The 25,688-nt window shown below is 32.5% G+C and overlaps 4 protein-coding genes across 15 annotated transcripts; 2 read left to right on the top strand and 2 right to left on the bottom strand.

Annotated features, from left to right (window-relative positions):
* Window positions 1–142: 142 nt before the first annotated feature.
* On the bottom strand, window positions 143–2,574 carry LOC106446050 (protein EMSY-LIKE 2). The gene is made up of 10 exons (XM_013887719.3): window positions 2,282–2,574; window positions 1,954–2,062; window positions 1,774–1,883; window positions 1,590–1,695; window positions 1,339–1,512; window positions 1,163–1,231; window positions 867–1,076; window positions 723–791; window positions 574–637; window positions 143–407 (listed from the first exon to the last, which is right to left on the bottom strand). Exons 2-10 carry the CDS (start codon window positions 2,038–2,040, stop codon window positions 361–363), a joined length of 936 nt encoding a protein of 311 aa, XP_013743173.1. The 5' UTR covers window positions 2,041–2,062; window positions 2,282–2,574; the 3' UTR covers window positions 143–360.
* A 1,374-nt stretch (window positions 2,575–3,948) lies between these two features.
* BNAC09G48790D lies at window positions 3,949–5,318 on the bottom strand. Its single transcript, XM_013891311.3, has one exon. It carries the CDS (start codon window positions 4,905–4,907, stop codon window positions 4,239–4,241), a length of 669 nt encoding a protein of 222 aa, XP_013746765.1. The 5' UTR covers window positions 4,908–5,318; the 3' UTR covers window positions 3,949–4,238.
* Window positions 5,319–13,890: 8,572 nt separating this feature from the next.
* On the top strand, window positions 13,891–22,381 carry LOC106446054 (myb family transcription factor PHL5-like). Of its 12 annotated transcripts, none has more exons than XR_007328150.1 (16): window positions 13,896–14,867; window positions 14,954–15,012; window positions 15,102–15,217; window positions 15,580–15,682; window positions 15,773–15,893; window positions 15,977–16,091; window positions 16,194–16,267; window positions 16,361–16,473; window positions 16,552–16,632; window positions 16,775–19,627; window positions 19,707–19,944; window positions 20,371–20,447; window positions 20,529–20,568; window positions 20,926–20,999; window positions 21,354–21,644; window positions 21,867–22,381. XR_007328150.1 is itself a non-coding variant. In XM_048767216.1 (14 exons), exons 9-14 carry the CDS (start codon window positions 19,223–19,225, stop codon window positions 21,525–21,527), a joined length of 1,008 nt encoding a protein of 335 aa, XP_048623173.1. In that variant the 5' UTR covers window positions 13,974–14,867; window positions 14,954–15,012; window positions 15,102–15,217; window positions 15,580–15,682; window positions 15,773–15,865; window positions 15,977–16,091; window positions 16,194–16,267; window positions 16,361–16,632; window positions 16,799–19,222; the 3' UTR covers window positions 21,528–21,760. The 12 variants fall into 12 exon arrangements, 1 of the variants encoding a protein (XP_048623173.1); XR_007328155.1 differs by having other exon boundaries at window positions 13,907–14,867; window positions 15,773–15,865; window positions 16,560–16,632; XR_007328156.1 differs by having other exon boundaries at window positions 13,909–14,867; window positions 15,773–15,865; window positions 16,560–16,632; window positions 16,799–19,627.
* LOC125592785 (elongation factor 1-beta 2-like) lies at window positions 14,760–16,649 on the top strand. The gene is made up of 6 exons (XM_048768197.1): window positions 14,760–14,801; window positions 14,954–15,012; window positions 15,102–15,217; window positions 15,279–15,310; window positions 15,977–16,091; window positions 16,552–16,649. The coding sequence occupies exons 1-6, from the start codon at window positions 14,760–14,762 to the stop codon at window positions 16,647–16,649; spliced, it is 462 nt and encodes a 153-aa protein (XP_048624154.1).
* Window positions 22,382–25,688: the final 3,307 nt, after the last annotated feature.

Here is a 25,688-nt window from a genome sequence, read left to right as displayed (position 1 = left end):
GTTATTTTAGTTATGCTGTTTTATACGTCCGCCGCGTATACACCAAAAATCTAACTACACCATTAGGCTTTTGGCACGTTCGTCATCACTGATTCGATACATGTTGCAAATTTAACGTTAACCACAAAGGTAAAGCATAATCTTGATGGATAGACCTGATGGTCACATAAATTATTAAGAAATTTGAAAAATAATTAACGTGTTTTTACAAACAAAATTTCTAACGGTTATTTTAATACATTTTGAAACCAATACATAATATTTTCATTTTCGGAGGAACTTGTTCGGTTTGCTATACGTGAAGGACATAAAAAGAGTGTGCTAAGGTTTGATGGGCGAATCTCTTTTCTTTATCCACTGTTATCCCTCATGCACTGGAAGCTCATGCATATACGCTTCTTCTCCATCTGGTTCAGCAGCAACACACAAAACCAAGATAAAAAAAAAAAACATAACATCACTGGTCTTGTAATGAAACAAAGACATTGAGTCGTTCTGACAAACAATGTGATTTGAATAGGCAATAAACTTATTCTCAGGCCATATACAAAGCCCTCCCTTAATGTTTCTTACCGCTTTCGAAATCAGAAGCATCCGCAAGCCTTGCAATGGCAGAAACAAGCGCCTGTTCATGTTCCTGCATCATCCAATAAAAGCAACCAAGTTTCACTTTTGATCAATCGTTTATATAAATAATAAAGCGTTCTTGTTACGTCTCTGACCTTGAGTAGCTTCTTGGCCTTATCAAGCTCGTGCGGGTCAGGAAGATTAGAATCAAAAACTCTCTCCACCTAATGCGACGCAAAAACACTTCAGACTAAGCAAAATGTTAAAACTCATCCACGGAGAGACATAGAGATGCTTACCTCTTTCACAAGCGAGTCTGTGTTGAACAGTTCGATCTCATCGAAAAGCTTCCTCCCGCCACCGTTTTGTGCTACTAGATGGTCTCTTCTTGGCTGAGTCATTGGCAATCTCCCTAGACCACCATTGCTTAAGGTTCTTCGACTCCCATGTCCTGCATTTAAAGCTGCCCCATTCTCCTCTCCACCCCATCTTATATCTTGCGGTGGAATCTACAAATCATAAAAAACAACGTCCTTAAGATTCTTGCAGATCAGGAATCATATTTACATACTACGTCGATCCATTTCAAGATTACCTCCTTAAGATCAACCCATTCCCATGTTTCATTCGCTGTGTTTAAGTCATATACCAACGCATGGCGACCCTGTCAGAAAACAATTAGTTGTAACTCAGAATTAATTAAGAACTAAACCATAGCTGAGAATTAATTAAACTAGAGAAGTCTCTAACTCTCAGCCACAGGAAGTTTACCTCAACTGCATTGTAATGTGTGACCACTGCTTCATAAAAGCTGTTGTCTTCAGGCCATTTCGTCCACACTTTTCTTCCAATTAGAGCTTCCGCAGGCTCATTGGCTGCTGACACGGCACCAGACACTAGATGGTTATTGAATGACCTACTTCTAGTAGAACCCATAGATGGATACTGCATTGCACATCACAAATGTTTTTTTATAACCAAAACTATATGCTAACAGAGATTTAAAAAACAGAAACACTTACCGATTGAAACGTCTTCTGCTTCTTCCGAGAAGCTGAGTAAGCCGGACTAGGAAGAACATCAAGCGACTGGTTATTTGCATGCCTAACAACTCCCTGTCTCCACTCCCTGTTTGGTAGTCCAGTTCCATCACTACAGCACAATATTACAAAAATCACATGTAAAAAAAACATTTAGCTTCTTGACCTTATCCTTTTGATAATGTCGTCGTTATGGACACTGGTCAAGAGTTCTCGGTGTTCGTCATCAGATACTCTCAGTTCTTTACGCAGCTCGGTTATCATGCTTTCTTTTTCCTAATCATACAAAAATCAAAACCTCTATTGAAAGTACATACTTTTTCAAGAAGTGTCTTTTTTATCTAACCCAAGAGATTGCATCAGACTGAGCTTTAAAAGCCCTTAACACAGCACAGTAAGCTTCCTGCTCAAGTATATGAATCTCCACTTCCATCCAAATAAAGACTTTTTTTTCCCTGTCATTTAGAAGAAACACACACTTATGTTATATCACTAACGTAAACAGACTAATTAACCACACAATCTAAAGACTGAAGCTGGTGGAATCAAAAACCCTTGAACCGTTAGATCTCTCAATGAACGAAAGAAAAAAAACACTATTTAACACAGAGAAAGAAACAAATCGGGGGTTCAAACTAATTAGCAATTACCAAAGGTTAGAGAGATTGACTTACAGAGGTTTCAGAATGCTGTCGGAAAATTGCAAAGATGACAGATTGACTCCTAACGGAGAGGGTCGATGGGATCCGACGTGCGAGGTGATGGCAGTGTAAATCGTAGGGATCTAACGAGAAATTGAAATAAGTTTTGACACTTTTTTTTTGTTGTAAGAAACGGTTGTGCTGTGGATAGAGATTTGATCTTTCGAAAGCGGAAGTGCAGTGTGTGTGTTGGGCTGGGCACAGCGTGCGATAAAGAGAGAGAGAGAAGATCGATCACGGGGGAAGTACAAGTTGAGATGAACTAGTTTTGGTCTGAAGCGTTAGTTTATTTTTAAAGACAAGATGACACGTTCGTGTTTAATGAATTTTTGGGCCTATGATTAATTGGGCCTTTTAGGCCCAATATTGCTACGTTTAAAATGTGTTACCCAAACAAATTTCTTTTTTTTTTTGGCATCTACCAAACAAGTTTTTAGTTTAATTGAATCAGTAATCTAATTAGGTCTGGTTTAGTTTTTCTAGTTACGTGTTTTTGGTCTCACCCAAGTAGAGATTGTAGTCCCTGCTAGATTGCGTGGGATGAACATTATATATAAATTATTTTACGTATTATATGTTTTTATATATTATGAAATAATAAATATATATTGAATAATTAAAAGTCAGCAACTATTACATATATAATTAAATTGGTGCAATCATATAAATCAATTTTATTAATCCAAACAACATTTTTTTTATTTGATAGGATATTAATTAAATTTAAATGATATTAACATACATAGTATATTTTAATATTAATATCTTTTAAATAAGGCTTTCTACTCAATGGTTTTTTGAACATTTGTATATTTTATAACAAAAACTTTAATTTACTAATAACATTGTGGGATTAATAGTTTTAGTAATTTATATTTTTAAAAAAAATTAAGTTGTCAATGTTAGTTCAAAGATTTTATCAAAAAACAATATCAAAGTAAATTTCGAAATTAAAAATATTTATGTATTTTATGTGGTATATAGTTTTATTTAAAACAATATATATACATATATCTCTTTTAATCTTAATAATTAATTAAATTAGATTTTTTACTTATATGATTTTGTAATCATTTGTATTTTGTCATAAAAAAAATTTTAACCATGGATCACAAAATTTGAATGTGAGACTTTTAACAATTTTAGTAATTTATAGTCATTTTTAAAATTCAAAATATAACATATACAAATATGATATAAGATAAACTAATTTTTATCAAATTTTTATTATTCAAAATCATTGATTGTCATATATATGTTTAAAAAAATAATAAAGAACACTAATAATTAGTTTATGGTTAATTTAATAAAAAACTTATTATATAATTATATGGACCAACTCATTTCTCTAGTAATTTAAGAATTATCTTAGTGATGACATATGACTATAAAAAGAAGTTGTAATGTTTTTCAATTAATATATAGGAGATGTTTAGGCCTAGACCGCTACATAAATGGATATGCAGTAGTCTTGCCCATAATTTCAAAAAAAAATACTTTCAAGAGAGATCAAAACTAACATTTTACCCAAAAAAAAAGAAAAAGAAAAAAGAGATCAAATCGGAGTAGAAAAGTCAGATGATTATATAAAAATTCCAAAATCATTTGGTCCTCTTTTGTATATCAGAAGCAAACAACAATAGCAAAAGAAGACAAACGTAAAAGCCAAAGTAACAAAAAACCAATTAACCATATTCTCATCCTCTGATTTCCTTTTTGGATTGTCTATACTAGTTATATTTTTATGAACCACCACCATCATCAACCATATATTTGTAACACAACACACACCACACAATCCATCCCCCTATGCTTCCAATACATTTCCAGATAATTAGAACACCAAGAAGGAATTCAAAAAGAAAAAGAAGGAAAAGTGAAATTACATAAAAAGAAATGAAAGAGTCAAATGGGTCCATCATAATCATCATCAACTGCTAGTATTCAGCATTTCTTGAAATCTCCTATACGAATCAACCTTCTCCAACATGAACTTCTCATGACTATATGCAATAAACATATCAGCCAGTTTATCAATCTGATTCATCATCTTCATCTCTTTCCCCTCTTCTTCTTCTTCTTCTTCTTCTTCTTCTTTGCCATCTTTAGCTTTATCATCCTCAAGCTGTTTTAGATAGCTAGAGAGCTGAGATGGTTCTTGAATTTCATCACCAACATCATCTCCTAGACCATCAATAAACTCAGTCGAATGCATTGACTCCCAAGTAGAGTCGTATTGTAGATGAGCCAAGTAGAGTTCTTCAGGGAGACGCACCGGGGCAGAGACAGGCACCACGTGAGAAGAGCAAAAGTTGTAATGAAGTCTGAAGGAGCCGAAGAATATATTATTCTTTTGTTTCTTGGAGGTTCTTTTTGGATAGAACGAACAAGACATTGACAAAAGATTGTATTGCTTCTTCCTCAAGACTCTAACAAGAATGGATGAAGCTCTAGAGATTTTTCGGATTAGTCGACAAACTTGAGTGATGATTAGAATTTGGATTAGGGACTTCAGTTTCACAGAGCTTGATTTTTGTGAAGATGAAGATGAACATTGAGAAGAAGACATGGAAAACGTTGATTTGAGTGGTACTGACATTTTCTATCTCTCGTTAGAAAATATTTGGTTAGGAAGGGCTTTAATACTCTCTAGTTGAATGGTAAAGGTTGTGAACGTATGGAATGACCGAAACACCCTTATCTTTTGGACAATTTAAAGGGATGCCATTCTACTTTGAAGATTTTGGTCGTGGTCGGGGTGGTGTGACCCCACTGATCCTGACATGTTTTGCAGAATACTAGGAAATATTCTGATTTGAAAGAGAGTAGAAGTGACTTTACTGTCTATGTTTGAACTACCGTGTTCTAATCTTTGCTAGTACTCATCTGACACTGATCCTTGCTTTTGTACTGTCTATGTTTGAACTACCGTGTTCTAATCTTTGCTAATTTCTAACTATCCGCAAGCTAAGATATATACTTACAACTAATGAAGGACAATCAACAGGATATTGGTATAGCTTCTGTCTTCATTCTTTTTTGTTGTTGTGTGTCATGTTTGATGTCTTATTAATTAGTCATTTGGTTCTAAGATAAAATTAAATAGGTTAAACATCCTTAAAGTTCACGTAAAGTCACATACACATTACTGGCGAGTGTGGCGATATAAAGAAAAGTGTCCAGTAATTATCAAACACTCTGCTTGTTAAGTTCAACTGATGTATGATTGTGCATGCATTCTTCAGTTTACCACTGAGTATCTAGGAGCCAAAACATTTTGCACTAATTAAATGGAAAATTCCAGCTTAATAATTTGGTTAGTTTATCCAGCTTAACACCACCAAGTATGTAAAATCGAATAACAAACATTACTATTTTAATTATTAAAATAAAACTTACTACTTTACTATAGATTTAGACGGGTATAATAAAGGTGGATGGGGGAATCGAATCTTAGACTACATGAGATTTATAGAACAAATCCCTGGGATCCCCATATGACCATATCAACAATGCCAGAAAGCCAAAGTATACAACCCCGCTTCCTATATTTCAAAATATTTGGTTTGCGTAGTTATCGCATTTCACAATTTATATTTGGATGCAGTTTTTTTCTTTGGTAAAAACGTAGATACACTATATTCAAGGTCAAATCTGAAATTTTGGGGAATTGAAACATTTCATAAGATTTTTAGTACAATTTTTTTTTTCAAAATTTGAGAGCTCATGTCTATGTAAAAAACTTTCAAAAATTTTGGAGGCCATGACCAGTGTTTCACTAGTCTATCTCCAGATTCGGCCATGACACCAAACTGGCATCGTCAAACAAGAAAAAAAAACCCACATAGAATGAAACATAAGTGAATCGTAATTAATTAAGTCTCATAAACGTGTTTTGTCTAAATCCCAAAAACCGAAATCAATTCTAAGCTGCACATCACTTGCATGTGGTCTATTTAAAAAAAAAAATATGATTATGGATTTTGATGTAGCATAATTCTTTACTATGTTATACTAAAATATTATAACCCTTCGTAAAAACGTTAATACTTTTTTTTTTTTTTTTTTGAAAAAAGGGCTTTCAAAAAACGTTAATACTTGCACCGTCATTGCCAGAATCCATGATCCTTCCGATACATGCAAGCAAGTACGTAACGTAACATGGCAAGAGATTAGTTTTATCTTGTTCTCCGTCCACATAACAACTATAAAACCAAACTCTTTCTTTAATATTAACCTTAATAATGTATACAATACAGTACAATTGACATCGATGCTCTAATTAACATATTGAAATAGAAAGAACAAGTAACTACATGCATGAGCCTGATTACGATTTTCACATAGCAACCCGTTACAGCATACGATATACAGGTGCCAAGTTGAAGTCATAGTACGGATTATATATGCACTCCACAAAAAAAAACTATTACTACATTGACGGTGTTGATTGTTTCTTCTCATGAGCCTTGACCATGCATGCATCAACTGATCAACAAAGCGGAGTAGCATCTCACTTGACTAGATACTAGATAGTAAGGACTCGAACTGCGTATTACGGAAAAGGTATTTACGATATGCAAGTTTTATGGTGATGCGACTTTTGATAGTAAGAGAAGAAAGAAGAATAAGAATCCAGCATGATTTTTTGTTGTATAATTTAATCTGTAGATTTATTTGCTGTAGCTTTCCGTAGATTTCTAAAGCACTAATTTTTTACTCTGGAAATAAAGCTCTCTACAGCCATATTTTGGGGGTGATTGGTAGTTGCTGTAGGTGCTGTCCACAGCCCTATTTATTTCTAAAGCACAAAATTCAGAGCAATCAAGCTTTAAATTTTTTTTTGAAACCACAACTTTAAAAATAACCTACAGGTGTACAAGTGCTCTGCAGAGCTAAATATCCAAAGCATTTTTTTAGTACTTTCATAAAATTCTACAGAAATAAAATTTAAAGCCACAGTAAAAAATCTACAGATTTTTTTCTACAGCAAAAATTTTAAAGCTACAGCCATTACCAATCGGACCCTTTGATTTTGCAGAGATTTTTTTGCTGTGAGTTTTTTAAGAAAAGCAAAGCTCGATTGGTTGACATATATAGATGTAAACTAAATTTTGGCTGTCCAAAGCATCTACAGTCCCAACCAATCATCCTTTTGTGACGACGACCCAACAGTGAAGCCGAAAACCTTTGTAGTATGGGCTTAGTCAATGTCTTTGAGCCCATCTAAGTAAAGGATCATATGGCTTTCCTTGGGCCTTGTTTAGAGTCAGTAAAGTCCTTATCGCATAAAACATTTAATTGGAATTGAATCTCAAATTACTAGGACAAAAAAATATTTATAAAACAGAGATATTTTCTTAGTATGTGTAATTATTTTTGAGATTATCGATTTGTTTTTTCATATGCGGAGTTCGGGACGTATTCCCTTTTTTTTTATACGCCTAAGCTGTAAAAATGTGCTTTTAACTATATATATATCTTTGTAGAACTTCTAACTCAGGTCAACTTTCTTCAAATATATAGTGCCTTTAACCAAGTCTACCCGAATTTTCCTCTGCCAAGAAAAAAACATTAAATTATTTTTTTGAGTGCCAATAAAGAAGTAATTTACGCAAGGGAAATTACACTCAGTACATCAAACAAATTATAATTATCTAACCGAAAAAAAAGTTGAGCACAATATTCAATGTATTTTCTATCATATATTCCAAAATGCCATTTCAATTGACCGGTGTAACCTTTTTCTATTTTGTTCCTTGTTTTATTTTATTTTCTTCTTATTCTTCTTTTTACAGATCTTTGTTTGTCTTGATATCAACGAAAACATAAATCATAAAAGCTTTTTTTTGCTAGATCATCACCATCGTTACCAATAAGATTCCATGATTGATTATCATCATTGATGATTAATGTTACATGTGTCTCGTGTTTGTACTCTGTTATGATTTCAGAAGAGTGTCTATATATCTGAAAAAAGGAGATGAAGAAGATGAACCCACATACTATATGGAGTAAAATAAAATATTGTAATATAGCTATTATGTAATACTACTATACTATTTAAACTAGATACTATACTATTTAAGCTACAAGATACTATAATATTGTTTATTTTCAGTTTATTTAATTTGATATATTATAGATTATAATTGGGTTTAGGGTTTTGAAATTAGGATTTAGTGATTAAAACTTAGTGACTAGAATTTAAGGTTTAGTAATTAAGAGTTGGGTTGAGTTGAGTTGGAGTAGGAGTAGGGTTTAATATTTAAGAGTTATGAATGTGGATGAAGTCCTATACTATTTCAACGATATATAATAGAACATGCGGGTACATATTTATATGGTCAATAAGTGTGTTGACGTGGATGACATTATGTGATATTTCGAAGTTTTTTGCTGACCATATATGTTATATTTGTTGAGGTCGTCAAATATTTTGCTTTTACCGTTTACCTTCTACAAATAAGGTTAGAACCGGAAAGAATTGGAACAAAATGTCATCCACTTAATTATGTCAAAATCGGTGATATATTCTTCATATCCGTTTGTGTTTTGTATATTAAGCAAATTCTCCCTTTACGCAAATAGATAGATTCATTCACCTCGATGTGTCGAACATTTTTAAACAAACAAATATTGAATTAAAAACTAACAAAAATTCCTTATGTAAACACGCGTCCGGGGGCCAATGTGAGTGGCGAAGACGAATATAAACTCCAGGTTTTTAAAACAAAATAAGAAATAAAATAAATAAAATATCTGAGACCTGTCTGAAAAATGCTACTGAATAAAAATGGAAGTGCAACTTGTAAAAATAATAGTGGCTATGTTGATAAAAGAAGAAAGAAAGAATAATATTGGTTATTATTTTAACATGTAGGGAGAATATTACAGTTGTTCCATTGTAGCTTTCCATTTAAAATGACTCATTAATTAGAGAGGTCTAGCTTCTGTTATTTTCAAATACTCATTCTTTCCTTTTAAAGTTTAAATTTTCATTTCGTGTTATTTTATGTTTCAAATTCACTGCATTATTTGAAGTTTTTCATTTTAATTCCTATATTCTCCTAAAAAAACTAGAACGACGTATAAAATGAAATGGGAGAGTCCCAAATTTTTTCAGGGTAACCATTTTATTTTCGTACCAAAAAAAACATTTCATTTTAAAAGAAATAGTCATTTCAAAAGCTTTATATTCACTCGGTTTCAAATTATTTAGTATTTTTTTAAAAAAAATATTATAAAATAAATAATGTTCTGACTATTGTAAATAAAATTTATTGTCATTTAAATTTTATGATCAATTACAAAATGTTGCATTTTGTTTTGAATTAGTTTTAGTTAGTGTTATTCTTATGTAACCAAAATAAATTATGGGCTTTTTGCAAAATTGACCTAAAACTCAAAGTAAAACACAAAACTAACTCTTTTTTTTCAGAAATTAGTTTTGCCCTATTTACCCCACAAGTTCATATAATTCACGAAAATGCCATCAATTTTTTTCTTTCGAAAGTGACATTTTTACTCTCTCACCCTCATCATCTTCAAGTAATTACAAGATTGCCATTGTCATCGATACCCCAACCACCATGAACAACCAATTTGAAACTCTTAATGCTCCCAAAATCGATTTACCCTTCTTATGAACTAAACACAACATCTCTCTCACTTTCTCTCCACATTCAGCTAAAAAACCCAAGATTTTGATTCTACAATTTTTATGGTTCATAAAGTCATAAAAGCTAACGATTCTGAGTGGGTCACTTTCGTTTGAGATTCTCTGTGCTTGGAGAAGCCTTATGTGTGCTAAGAAAGTTATCTAACCAATTTAAGGTATGAAATCGAGTTTTTTTCCAGATCTGTTCGTCCAGACGACTTCCCAGGTAAGTCTTCTTGCTGTAGACGACTTACCTGGAAGTTGTCTGGTCAATGCAGAGGTTATTTTTGCAATTAAATTTGAAATCTATTTTCTGAGACGACTGAAATATAAGTCGTCTGCTTTTGTTTGGTTACAAAAAAATCTCCAAAGAACCTAGTCGTCATAGGTTAGTTTTGCATTTGACTGGATTTTGCCGGAAATTTGACTTTCTTGGACTACTTACTTTTCAATTGTCTAGTGGAAAATTGAAATATCAATATTTTATTAAAACCTGACGACTTACATGTAAGTCGTCGTAGGTTAGTTTTACCATTGAAAAAAAAACATCAATATTTAATTATACCCAAACAACTTACTATTCAGTCGCCCCCCTCCCCCCCCCGACGACTTACATGTAAGTCGTCTAGGATTTTATTTCGAGATTCTGGTCAAACCTCGTAAATCCTGGACGACTTACATGTAAGTCGTCAGACGGACGACTGAATTGTAAGTTGTCTATATATAATTAAATATTAAAGTTTTATTTTTCAATTGCAAAACTAACATATGACGACTTAATTGTAAGTCGTCTAGTTTTAATAAAATATTGATATTTCAATTTTTCACCAGGCGACTGAAATGTAAGTCGTCCAGGAAAGTCAAACTTCTGAAATAATCCCGTCAAATGCAAAACTAACCTATGACGACTGAAATGTATGTCATCTAGCTTTTTTTAGAGTTTTTTTAAACCAAACAAAAGTAGACGTTTTATTTTTCAGTCGTCTCAGATAACAGATTTCAAAGTCAATTGCAAAAATAACTTCTGCGTTGACCAGACGACTTATATTTTAGTCGTCTGGAAGACTTAGATTGAAGTCGTTCGCGTCGATCTTTAATAAACTTTAGTTTTCTTTGTTCTATGTTTGCTAATGTGTTTTATTTTGACTTTTTCAGATGATGCGTCAGTTACATGCAGTGTATGGAGAATGGTTGTTGAAAGATGGATGTTGGAATATACAAGTCAACGAAAACTCTCTTTGTGGCAACTCATATTTTTAAAATATGTTTTCTCCCTTAGTTTTACTAAATTTGACTAAATTTTTCAACAGAAACTTGTAAAAATGTGATATGTTTTGACTAGTTACTATTGTTTATTTCCATCTCTTAAGTATTATTGTTATAGACACCAATGATGATTATTGTTATGAGTTGGAAGAAGGGTTAAAATGCTTCTTAAAATGTTATATCAATATGAGGCTACCAACATTCTTGTTTATTAAGATGAGAAGAAGTCCATTGGAGTTTATTATTGCAAATGGGAGATCCAAAGATAAGAAAAAGGCTATTGAAGTATATTATTTCATTGATTTGTAAATGTGCAAACACATTGTTAGCACATATATTACAACTTGGGAAACATTATTACTGATTTTACAAAAAAATCACAAATAAAAGAGTAGACATGCAAATCACAAAACAAACCACAAACAAAACTATTATAGATCATTCCTCTACAAAGACAAGCTTGGACTCCAATTGATATGGAAGAAGACTTCCTGGAAGTTGTCTGGAAGACTTCCTGGAAGTCGTCCGGAAGACATCCTGGAAGTCATCTAGCGCATTGTATTTTAGACGACTAACAGGTAAGTCGTCCCAAAAGTCTTCCAGATCTGAAAACCTGCATATCAAATCCAGATCTGAAAAACCTGCATATCAAAAAACGTTCAAATGGCTTAAAAACAGAGAAAATGAGTAGAAGATTAGATAAATCTACCTTTATAGAACACACAAAGATACATATCGAAAATTAACAGATCTACCTTTAAATGAGTAGAAGATGAGAACCATCTGATTAAAAACCTGCAAAAAAAGATAGATTAGTGAGAAAGACATGAGACAAAACTGAAAAATTCATATAAAGTTTGGTGTTTTCAAGTCAAAGAGATTAGAGTGGGTTTGAAGAGTTTTAGTTTAGGAAAAAAAGTAAGAACTTTATACAACAGAAAGTTACCAAATGAAGAAAAATCAGACATAAAAACTTATCAAAACGCTCAGATCTGTTATGAAAGGGAGATACATAGGAGAAGACTCCGTCAGACGACTTCCTGGAAGTCCAGACGACTTCCAGGAAGTCGTCTGGAAGACTTTCTGGAAGTCGTCTAGCGCATTATATTTTAGACAACTAACAGGTAAGTCGTCCTAGACGTCTTCCAGATATGAAAAACCTGCATATCCAAATCCAAATATGAAAACCTGCATATCTAAAAACGTTCAAATGGCTTAAAACATAGAAAATTAGTGAAAGATTAGATAAATCTACCATTATAGAACACACAAAAATACATATCTAAAATTGATAGATTTACCTTTAAATGAGTGGAAGATGAGAACCATCTGATTAAAAATAAGATAAATTAGTGAGAAAGACCTGAGACAAAAACAATAAATTGATATAAAACTTAGTGTTTATAAGTTCAAAGAGATTAGAGAGGTTGAAGAGTTTTATAATGATGAACATTACATTTTTGTTGCAGCCATTTGAGAGAAGAAGAGATAATGTGTAAATTTTCTTTATATAGGGAGACAAAAAATCTAATTAGGTTAAATATTTTTGATTTAAACGACTTCCTAGACGACTTACTTGTAAGTCGCCCATAAGTCTTTAATATTTTTAGCGGAAAACTAAAATAGAAGACTTCCTAGACGAGTTACAAGTAAGTCGTCTGGTTTAAATTATTTAAGAGGGAAAATAATTTTTTAAAAAATTTTAGCGGGAATATTTGACGACTTACATGTAAGTCATCTGGTTTAAATTATTCACCAGACTACTTACAAGTTAGTCGTCTAGACTCTAAACATAATCCCTAAATTTAATTCACTAACTAAACACTTGATAAAATCAAAATCAAACTTTAAAAGTGTTTACTATACACAAAAATAAACACTTATAGGTAAAAATTTAATTTAAAAAAAAATATTCAAGTTTTCCAAAATCTAACCCTAAGAATACATACAATATTACAACATATGTTGTCAAACCATAAAACCAAAGAATACTATGATTAACTACTTTCACTCATCTATGCTGAAAACTATTCAATTTTGTTATATCTTAATTTACATTACTTAAAACTGTTTATAATTACATGATTTTAATTTTTCATTTGTCAAAATATTTTTTTAAAAATTTAAAAATTATTTTTAAGATCAACTACACCAGACGACTTACTTGTAGGTCGTCTAGACGACTTCCAGCATCTCAGACGACTCAGACGATTTACTGGGGCTATATTCGTAAAAATGGCTTATGTTTTTTTGTTTCTTCACAAGGGGTTCGCTGTAATTTCACAAGGCTTTTAGGTTAGTTTTGCTTTTGATTCAAGTTTGGGCAATCAAATCAAGTTTTGAGTCATATTTGGTAAATCCTTCGTAAATTATAGTATAAAATATTGTATTTTTTTATTTTTTATACAAAGCTTTATTTTTATGTAACCAACCTATTATTAACTTCTATGTAACCAACATATTATTAACTTCTACCAAAATCCACAACTCGACAAGAACGAGGTGTTACGAGCCGAGTTCTCTTTCCATGCCCTCACGGCTAATAGGTTTATTATATTTTTTTTTTTGTAAACTAGGTTTATTATATTTCTCTCAATAGTTTTCTTTCACATTCAAATAAAAAATGTCTTAATTCATGAATAAAATTTGTTCATGTCTAATCTATGATGTAAAAAAAAGACTTCTTGTACAGATAAATTCATAGATATATCATATATCTATGTTTGCGACAACGCCTTAATGCGTTCATGGGAACACGCAAGAATCACAAAATATTAGGAAATAAAGTGAATGTACGTTTGAACGTTGCTACAAATAATAATAGGTACCTTCATTTTTATAGAAATTGGTTATGTAAGAAAATATAATTAGTACGTGATAAATGTATGTTTGAAAAATGATCCAAATAATAGGTATCTTCATTTAGAAAAATATAATAAAATATCTGAATAAATCTAGAGCATGGTCGTACCTATAGTTTTTATTGTTAATATATTGGTTGTTTGGGTGCGGAATGTGGTTTGCATCTAAACAAATTAACTCAATGAATTGTTTTTAGTATTATACTAATATAAATATTTAGTTAGGGCATCGTACCAAATAATAAACAATCTATACTATATTAAAAGGGATATATGAGCTCCATTGAGCATATCCACTTCAGCATGGAAAATCATCCAATAAGATTAAAGTATTCGGCCACATCATCAGACAAGTTACGTTATTTAGGCTCAAAATAATATTTTCATATAATCTTTACAAAAGCCACTAGCCCATTAAAGTCCAGTATCGAAACTCTAGATTTTATCACGCGTTGCGATCATTTCGTCTCCCTCTTTTCGTTTTCCTTCTTCTTCTACATTTTCATCGATCGAACGACGTTTTGTCTCTCCATCTTCACTGCAACCGATCTGTAGAGTAATCAATTGTCCGTTTCGGTTTGATTGATGGCTTCCTCTCTATTTATTTATAAATCTCTTCTTTCATGTTTTTTTTCAATCAAAACTCTCTCAATTTGTTATCGCGATGAATTCGAACGGGAAAGCCATAGTCTCCGATGATCCGATTGTGAAGAAACCATCAGGTTCTTTGATCAATTGGTGAAATGAAGTTCGTGATACCTGCATAATCAGAGTTAAATCACAAGCTTATCTATTAGAACTGTTTTTAATTGATTATCTAACTCTTGCTTCAATAATCTCATATGTTTCAATCTGCAGAATTCTCTGAGAAAAAAACTGTGTTTGCGTTTTGCGTTTAGAAAAACCTACATCGCCGGGTAAGTTTCTCAAAGACCTTCTTTTGCTATACGATTTGAAATCTATCCATTGCATCCATCGAGATCTAAGAGAGGTTTTGATCCCGCAGAGATAAATTGCCTGTGGATGATGTGAAGGTTTACGTTGCCGTTGTGGAGAAACCCAGCGATGCTTTCCCCAGTGCTAGCAATTGGTACGATTGCCTTGCTTACCATCTGCTAAAAGGTTTGTCTTTTTGAAAACTTTAGATCAGTTTATTAAGTTTGGATTGTTATTTGACTTTCAGTAACAAATTTTGGAATTGTTGCATCTTCTCCCGTGAGTTTCTCTTTACCAGATCCCATTTCTCCTTCCATATTGTGTTGTACCCGATTTCTGATGATCCGATTCTAAGTAGTTGAAATGCTTCTTCGTCGTTTGCTTTAATCCTGAGATAGATAGATTTAGCGGAAGGTTTATTAATCCGGGATTGGTAGAAGATTTTTATCATTGCGTTTGGATCTCTCGTGCTTCTGTTCAACTCCTAGTGTTTGACATAACTTAAATAAATGTATACTTTCAATCTTTTGTTTATTAATAAATAATAGGTGGATTCGATACTAGACAAGGATGATTACACATTGGAAGAGCTACTTGACTAGGAAGCAATCATCCAAGAATGCAAAGCTTAAATAGCCGTCTCATTCATATGTATGTTGTCCTCTTCATATCTCTCTTATTTTTTTTTTATTTCTTTTGATTAGTTAGTTTATAATGACTGGTGGTGGTGTTTGTTTGAAGTTTAAGGGATAAAGCTCGAGTGGAGCAACTCTTGCGTTATGTTGGTGACATGTTCTAAGTTTCTGCTTGGAAGAAATCATAAACTTAAAGAGGGTGATCATAGACTGATATAGTGATATCTGTATTAGGAATCAACGAGTTGTGTTTATTAGATGAAACTTTGCTTGGGTGTGTGTGTTTAGCTATTTTCTGTTCTGTGAACAGGCACCTGCAGCTGATGACGATGATGACATGGATCCTTTTGGTGATGAGACTGAGGAAGAAAAGAAAGCTGCAGAGGAGAAGGAGGGTGCTAAGAAGGACACCAAAAAGCCCAAAGGTAGTAAGCCTCTCTATTTTTTTTACTACAAGCACATGTCTTATGGGGAGCACATGTGGTGAGTTCATAATGATGGGTCTTAAATATGAAAATTTTGGTTAGGTTCTCATTCGCTATGGTTTGGAGAAAAAAAAACATAGAGAAACTGAAGGTTATCAATATCAATCTTTCTTGAGGTAATAGTATTATCACTATGATTTGCAATAGAGGGTGAAACATTTCTCTCAACAATTGAAACTAAGGCTGTGCAAAATTATTGACTATCACAGTATTCTTTAGAAGATGTTTGGAAAGGAAGGAGAGATAGGCTACGAAACTTGGGTTATGACAAGATATTCTGATAGAATATGCTCTCTATGATGAAAGCCTAATGGAAAAAAAGGTACGTCCATATTTTGATCTTCAGTTTCATTAATTTTTTTTATTATATTTCTTGGTTCATGTTGGGTTTGCTGGCAAGGGAGGAAGATGAAAAGCGCAGCTGATCTCACAAGAAGATTGATGAAAGCTGAGACAGATGTGCAACCTGAGGCATTAAAAGGTAGAAGAAACCTTTGACCATTTTGTTATATGACTTCACTCTCTCTATCTTTTCGTAGCGGTTCTCTCATTCAAACATCTCTGGCTGCTTGAGGCAAAAGAGTTTTAACTTTTTTATTTCGTTTTTTGGGGTCAAATTACAGTCTTTTGTTCTTTGGATTGCACAGTGGTAAACCTCGAAGATTTGTATGGCACCCTAGCTACTACACAGGTAAATTTTGAAGATTTGTAAGTTGGAAATTGGAGTTTTTTTTTTTTGGATATACAAAGGGAGAATGCTCATCTTTTATTAGAGTTAAAATTTATAAATTTGTAAGTGTCCAGATGACAATGATACATTTTGTCAAAAGATTTATGGTATATTATCCCCTGTTTTCATTCGATCTCCATTTTCTTAACTGATGGGACTATGGCTGTCTAAAGTAGCGTGACGAGGTAACTCTGAAAATTATAAACGTATAACTTACAACTCACAAGCATGGATGGTGTCTACAAAAATAAAGAGTCGAAAAAAAACTTACACGAAAAACCAGCCGTGGAAGATGAGAACAAGGAAAAAGTTAACAGGGACTGTATAGAAAATTGAGGTAGGGACTCCTCAAAATATTTCTCTCAAAATCTTTGTTTGTATAATAGTGTTATTATTCGTTTGATCTTTTAATATTTCTTTGATTTGAGTTACTAATTAGATGTGTTTCTTGGTGATCGAACATGTTTTGGAGATACCTAATTAGAGCTTTAGCGAATCTCTCCCTCCTATTCTGACATGGGTATATCTGCTCCAAGTATTTCATATGCTAACTCGCAGTTGTATGTTATAATGTACATATTCTATTAATTGATAAAGCACAAATAGTTATATAATATAATTATTTATGTTTGATATATCTATATTTGTAATTGTGATATAAATAATTAAAGTGGTTTACATTTTTTTGAAAATAATGTTTCATTTTAGTTATATTATAAAAATAAAAATAAATTAAAAGTAAATATCAGTTTTAAAATAAATAAAAACTATTTAAACACATATTACTTAAAATTACAAAACAAAAAATTATTAAAGAAATACATTGATTCTATTAGAAAATACCATCAAAAGAGAGTACTAAACATTTTTTCTAAACTTATGTCAAAACATCAAAATAGTATATATAAAAATAAATAGGTGACTAATATATTTCAACTAATAAAATTTGAAACTTAGTATATAAGTTTATTTCTTTGTATAGTATTGGTATTAAATATAAATAATTACACAATGTTATAAAATACACTAAAATTGATTCTTTATATTTTGTCAAGGGTGAAACATTTCTCACCAGAGGTCCTCTTTCCGCGTGTAATTTTATAAAACTTAATAAAAATTATTAAAATAAACTCAACCTAGATATTCATATAACAATAAATGATAATAAATATATGAAAAGATTTTAATACTGTACAAAATATATTTAATCCTATTTTCCGCGCGTAGCGCGGACCAATACTCTAGTTTAAATAAAACTGATAAGAAGAGGATAACCAAGGTACATTGGCCCAAACAAAACTTTTTGAAGATGTGTAGTCCTTTTTAATCCAAAGACTATAAATTAAATTCATGCATGTCAAAATAAGTGGATGAAATTTATGCGAGAATCGTCGTTATAAACATTACTAAAAAAAGATACCCATGTAAATATTTTCTCCCATTATCTTGGGTAGAACAAACTAATATTTATTATACTACTAATTTCTAATTAGTGGTCCTATATGTGTATTCGAAACCTAATCAACTTTTAACTTTTACAAAGGCAGATCTAGTTGGATTGGGCATTGAGTTAATAATTTTATATAAATATACTTGTAATTAAATGTGGTTGTGCTAATGATAATCTTAAGTTTCAAACCTAAACCTCTTTTAAGAGATTCGTCGATCATAGATCCAATAATATATAGGAAATTCAAATATGAAACTTATACATTTCTTATCAACAGAAAATAGAAAAACATTTAATTTGTGTATTGAATATGCATAGTAGTTAAACTGCGAATGGCATAATAGAGTATAATGAACGTTTATAAAAGAAAATGAAGATTATCTTTGGCGAGTTTTAGCAGTCTCTATGCTATCTTTATTTGGTTCAACTTGTTCAAATGAGCCATGAATATAGCTCTGAATCAGATACATCATATTCATACATGTTTATGAATTGACTTTGAGTCACGTTCTTTCTATATCAACAGTTTTGTTTTTTCTGTTCTCAATAATAGTACATAAACAATAAGCACAGTGGGAGGTTAATTAAGATTATTTTGCTAGTATGGCCAATGGATAATTAAAAAATGCGCACTCTTATCCATTTTGAGAATAATCAAAAGAAAAGGCATTGTCTGTAGGCTGTAGCAAGACTCATCATCCCTCCTGCACCTGAAGACTTCGGAGGAATGTAAAGAGATTCCAGAAAAGAAAGAAAAAAACGCTTTAGATTTCATTTCGATAATTATTCCTTCGTTTTTTCTTTGTTTAATCGCCGAATCTTTTTTTTTTCTCAACTACTAACCTTTTGGCCTTCCATTAAATATAGCATCAAACGTGCAAACAGGATCATATGTTTCTGATGCAAAACTGGCAATCCGAGGCTCTCATGGATAACATCAACTTCGATTCCTCAAATGCTTCACAAGGAAGCCGTCTACAGGCGCAGCAGCCGTTTCATTTACAAGACGTGAATATGATCCATTTCAACCAATCATCTCCATGGACTACTGAAACGCTCTCGGGTTTTACTCCATACGATTGCACAGTCAATCAATATTTTCCTGTACAATGTTCATCTTCAAAGCCCTACCCTCCCTCGTTTCATCAATCTTCATCATTATACCAGTCCCAATCGATGGTTCCTATGCAACCTCTTCAGGATCAATATCAAAGATCACGCGCCAATGATTTCGCCGCAACAAAGGCTTCATCAGGCTCATACACTCTTTCTTTTGAAGCTAGTCAAGATCCACAAGTATGCCCCAAAATCCCTTTAATTTTTTTGTTTACAATTTTTCTTTATAACAATGATGTTTCTACTTTATTGTTTATAGGGACTATCTAGGAAGACCTATAGTAACTCTAATGTAACACCACTGAATTTCTCATCATCACATCATCAACCTAAGCAAACACATCCAAGGTTTTCTCCTCCCTCTTCCTTGTCAACCCATGGAGGGTCGGTGGCGCCCAACAGTGGGGCGGTTATTGGGACCAAGACACGGATAAGGTGGACTCAAGATCTTCATGAAAAGTTCGTGGCGTGTGTAAATCTCCTTGGTGGTGCTGATAGTAAGTTACATGACCTCAAAGTTAATATTAGAGGTGTTAACCATTAGCATGTCCGTGTTATATGAGTTACATTAACGAGACTTCAACTTTAGAATTAGAGGAATTAAACAATTAGTTTTCAGTCACTTGATCTAGTCACTTTGCTTTAGCATAAAGTTATGTTTAAATATGCATATGAATCATGGACGGTCATGTGTTAACCATTAGCATGTCGATTTTATAATGATGAATACATGAGCTCAAAAGTCATATTATGGGCTCCCATACAACACCATGTGTGGATTGAAAACTTTCTTTTAGACCAAATATGCGCATTATTTGGGAAAAATAAATTGATAATTTGTTTTAAAGATAAAAGTTCCCTTGACTATCCTATTTGGTGGGTCACTAAAAACTAAAAGGTGTAACTGGTGGAAAACTATGCAGAAGCAACGCCCAAAGCGATATTGAAGCTAATGGATTCTGAAGGACTCACAATATTTCATGTTAAAAGCCACTTGCAGGTTAACGTTACCTCTTCTCTCTTTACATTTTTTTTCGTTTATAAGTTTTTTTTTATTCACTAGTCTTGGGTAAAATTTCAGAAGTATAGGATTGTGAAATACATCCCTGAATCTCAGGAAGGTACACTGATTAAATACCATCCCCATACATTTTATTTGTAATAAAAATACTTTGATAATCTGGGAATAATGCAAATCGCGAGAGTTTTGTTGTTGCAGGCAACTTTGAGAAGAGATCTTGTTCCGAAGAGTTTGACACAGAAACCTATGTTTTACTTTTTTTTTTTTTTGGGTGCCAAGACCATGTTTTCTTTATGAGTAAACAGCCCTTTGTTTTTCCTCCATATAACTCCAAAATTAGTGACCTAATGGCTTACCTTAGCAATAATAACTAGATACGATTAAGTTTAGTCAAAATAATAAAGAATGAGTTACTAGTGTTATTAATTTATATTTTGTTGTATTTGACATCGTGGAGGCAGTGGAGTGCAAATTAAAGAGGCACTCCAGGTTCAACTTGACGTTCAGAGGGATCTTCATGAACAACTAGAGGTAAGTTACAACACGTATACCTTAATTAGTTTATTGATATAATTTGTATACTTTTTACCACGTAAATGCAATCCAGTGTGATGGTTTAAGTACTACTGTGTGACTTTGAGTGCGTATCCCCAATACAGTATTCATGGAGTTAAATAGGGGTTCACTCACCGTTTTAATTGATATTCTCATAATAATTAGAGCAAATAAATATTTAAAGAAAACTATTGTTCTATACAATAAATTGAGCTAGACATCAAAACTTGTTTTCGAGAATTAATGAAGGCTTTCTAGATTTGAGATTTTGTTTCGAACTATAATTTCTTATCATATATATATTTGATTCACGTGTCTTTCTTTCATTAGATTCGACGAAACCTGCAACTGAGAATCGAAGAGCAAGGGAAACAATTGAAAAGAATGATAGAACAGCAGCAAAAGACAAAAGAGAGTCTTCTGAAGACACCAAACGCCGAAACATCATCGTCTCTCTCCGATTCCGACCATTCTCCTCGGCCTTTTTCAGTACAAGACGCCTAATTAAGTAGAAAAGGCCTAAATCATGTTTTTACTCTATTCAAAGTGGTATGAAAATCTAAGAGTCGCGACAAGAGAATGTCCAAAGTGCTACACACTAACATTTGGAAACAGAATCAGGTACTTAATGTTTGCAAGTGCTAGTCTCAGTCATAGAGTAATAGATGTGTGAGATTATTCTTAAATAGCTATTTGTTTTTTTAAAAGAGGCTCACACAAAGAGATAGCTTCTTAAATTACTAAAGCTACCTTTAACATTGCGCGTTACTGATATATTGTGTTTTTGGCATATTATATGTATGTCTTACTAATAGTTTTCAATGTTTTATCGAGTCTTTTTAGTCCATTTGAGTCATTACAAGTCTGGAGTTGCATTAGCTGAGAGATAGACCAGATGAAGGGAAAGAAGATAAAAAGAGTGTGAATTGGAGTCTTTCGCGCAGAACAGTCGACCGAAGCAGACTAAGTGCATGTTCCAGCGGTAGAGATAAAAAAAGAAGTTTCCAAATATTTCGAGATTTGCCCTTGATTTCCTATTTTTCCCTATAGCCGCCTATGGCTCTATATATATAGTCTCCTATTTATTTCTTTAGACCTACCTTAGTTTTTACGCAAGAAAGACGTGAGAGAGCTTTGATTTTTAGGCGATTGCTACTTTTAAGGGAGAAGGCCTCATCTATCTCCTAGAGAAGATTATCCCGAACCCTCTGATTTCTATTATCTATTATATACAGTATTATTCAGAAATCATGCTTCTCTGTTCTTGTGTTCTGTCTGAGTAATCACCGAGTTACTTTAGAGTTCTAGGGTTTGGATTCGTGAGCTGAAGCATAAATAAGTCATCTTAAGATTGTCTACATTCATATATGTTCTTATTGCTTGCATTGAACTGATCACTTAGTGCATGAATTAAGGTTAATCAAATTAGCTAACAGTTAATTGATAACTTGATATGATTTGAACGAGCTTTGCATCCCTAGTCAACGAGAGTAGATATTAGGGTGTATTGTGAACATATCGGACTTGATCTCTAAAGCTTGCTAGCGCGTCTTGATCCAAACGAGAGTTTAGGCATCAAGACCGACTTGCAAATGAATCAATACCACGAGAGTGGGATGATTCAACCTGAGTGATCCGAGTTTAGATTTGTTATAAACTGAACTTGAATAATTGCTTGGCTTGCGATTTCCATACCTGAAGAAGAAACACTAGACTAGCGCCTTTAAATCAATTCAAAACAACCTCATCTTGTTACTTGTTATTTACGTTATTGATTTCTTTAAAAACTCCCACTTTGTTTTAGCTTAATTCTGATTCCATAAAGATAAAGTGTGAACTGGTCCTATAAAATTGAATCTAAAGATATTATAACTACACTCTTAACTTAACAGTAGACAAAGATCAATTTTAGTGTATCAGCTACGAACCTCACGTTCTATTATTTTTCCTTTTAAAATAATACAAATAGTCAATTTCTTTTCATCCTTTTTTGTATCTCCCAATACTCGATTACTGTATTATTATTACAAACAAGAATCTGCATATTATGTTGAAAGAAACTGAAGATCATGCGCTCATAATAGCAAATGGCCTTGATAAGTTTGAAGATGTTTACAAAAGCAGCTGGCCCTGTATATATGCTGCTATTACGGCCTTTTCCTTCAGCTTTACGGAGATCTTTAATGTTTTTTTTAGATGGAACGTGTGTAAGCACTCCAATCTTGCTACATAAAATCCTTTCTAATGGTCGTGTTAGATGAGTGTAAATAATTTGGGGACGGTCCAAGGACCTATGGTTATTTTTATATGTTTTACTTTTTACTTTTCCGTTTAATTACAAAGAAAAATTCCCATATTAAACTTGTTTTAGAAAAAAAATATGTAAATTCAATTTTTATATCTTTTGTAATAAAAGGTCATTTTTTCCAAAGTCCCTGATTTGCATTGGCCTAACCAACTGCTCGTTTGTTATGAGCATACAAAATGAATGCATTTTCGAGGATTATGTGAAGAAAATTATATTACTCCATCAGAATTGAGAAACATTGAAAGTTATACTGTATTTGTTGACAAACAAAAAAATCTTTATGTTTGAGCTTTTATTTTTAACTTCAAAACGCTCCTAACTAATTTGTGAAAATACATGAGAACTCAAGTCATTAAAAAACGAGTTAATATTATTAAACTTCAATTTTAATGAACTATTATCTCAAAATCATAAAAAAGAACCACAGCAGAGTTTAATTTTTTAAAATAATAACTATTGATGAAACATAAACATGTGGTTACAATCAGTTAAGTTAAATTTAACTTGTAACTTGTATTTTGTTGGCATTATACATGCATGCTAAACTGGTAATGTCACAATGTTGTCTTTTATAATAGTTTTGAATATCTCCAGTATTTTTTGGGTGCTATTTTATGAGGATACTCTATAATAGAAGTGTCAGAATCTCTTTATGGAAATTTCACCATTGGTGTGCCACAATGTCGACATCCGATATAATCAACTCTTTCTTATATTCTCAATTATAATAACTCATTTGATAAAAAAATACTCGTCTATAATTTCGCCGCGAAGGTCTACATTCTTTTTCACATCTTGGTACCACCAGTTATATGCTTTTCGTATTGTCCTAAGATTCACCATTTTTTATTAGAATAAAAGTACAGGTAGAATGAAGTTTGGAAGAAGACATGGATCGGATGATGATCATTCCTCGGATAATGATCATTCCTCGGATGATATGTGCAGTGAACACGTTACTCATTGCTGCAAATGCTACGATATCTCCCAAATTTTTTCATCCGATACGAGACAGTCCACTTCGCTTACAAAGCAATCTTTTGAGTGTGTGGAAACTGATATTTCGACGGTATAAATTTTCATCCATCGTTAAATGAATTAATGAATTTGTAAGTTGTATGTATAGAGAATGAGTTTTAACTAATTAAGGTTCATGCATGCATGGTCTCGGCAGGAGCCATCAGCGAGGTCTTCATTGGCCTCTGAGTTTACAAACTCACCTTGCATTAAAACAAGGGTCAAGTGGACAGCAAATCTCCATGACAAGTTTGTAGAGTCTGTGAATCACCTTGGTGGCCCCATGAGTATGATCTCTTCATCATATACATTCATACTCGTGTTTTATTGAAATTTTGTTAATGAAAAAAGCAAAACATGATTATTTACCTTTTATTTTCTCCATTGATCCTCGAACTCACAGAAGCGACACCAAAGCAGATCTTGAAGCTGATGAGAACACATGAATTGACCATCTACCAAGTCAAGAGCCATCTTCAGGTAAGTACCACATCGCTTCTATTTAAGAGTATGATCTACATATATATATGCAAATTTAATATTCTCACCTAACTATCTTGTATCCATGCAAATCAGAAATATCGAACGCAGAAACATGTTCAAAATTCCATACAAGGTAAAGTCATAGGTTTTATTGTTAACTGAGTCAGTAACTCATTGAACTAACACTAAGCATTAAATATTCTTTAGGAACAAGTTTGAAAGAAGAGAAGATTCATCTGGAGGGTTCAGGAATCACAGAGTTTATAAGATTGCAAGATAAAGTGGGACAACATCTTCAAGAACAACTAGAGGTTTGTTCCTTTAACGTTGGCATTTATGTGAAATATACTACCAACAACATACGGCTAAATCCATTTTCCTAAATCTAAAGTCAAAATCAATAATTAAAATTAAACGAGAAGATATTAAAAATTTATATAACCTCCTTTTTTTCCTAAAATCAAAATATGCATATATTTTTTTGTTTGTTTCTGCAGATCCAAAGAGAATTATACCTGTTAGTTGAAGAACAAAATAAAAAACTCCACGAGATGATTACATATCAAAAACGAAAGAACTCGTAAATACAGTAAAGTGAGAGTGGAACTTACATGTAGTTACTTGCTATCATGAGTGATAAGAAGAAGAAAAATGTAGTAGTGATGGGATTATGTTTTATATATTTAAGAATAATCTCTACAAGAGAGTTTGTTTCTCTTGTTTTATATACAAATCAAACAAACCATACAAGTCTACGTCAATTTGGGTGGATCGTGCAAGGCCTTATTTAAAGAATGGGCTATCTAATGGGCCTTAAAAGAGTTTGGGCCCAATCGACAAAACTGATAAAGTAAAAC

The sequence above is a fragment of the Brassica napus genome, chromosome C9 (assembly GCF_020379485.1).
Source record: "Brassica napus cultivar Da-Ae chromosome C9, Da-Ae, whole genome shotgun sequence".
NCBI classification, from domain to species: Eukaryota; Viridiplantae; Streptophyta; class Magnoliopsida; order Brassicales; family Brassicaceae; genus Brassica; species Brassica napus.
Note: the sequence above shows the minus strand (reverse complement) of the source record. Positions and strands in the feature narration are given on the sequence as shown.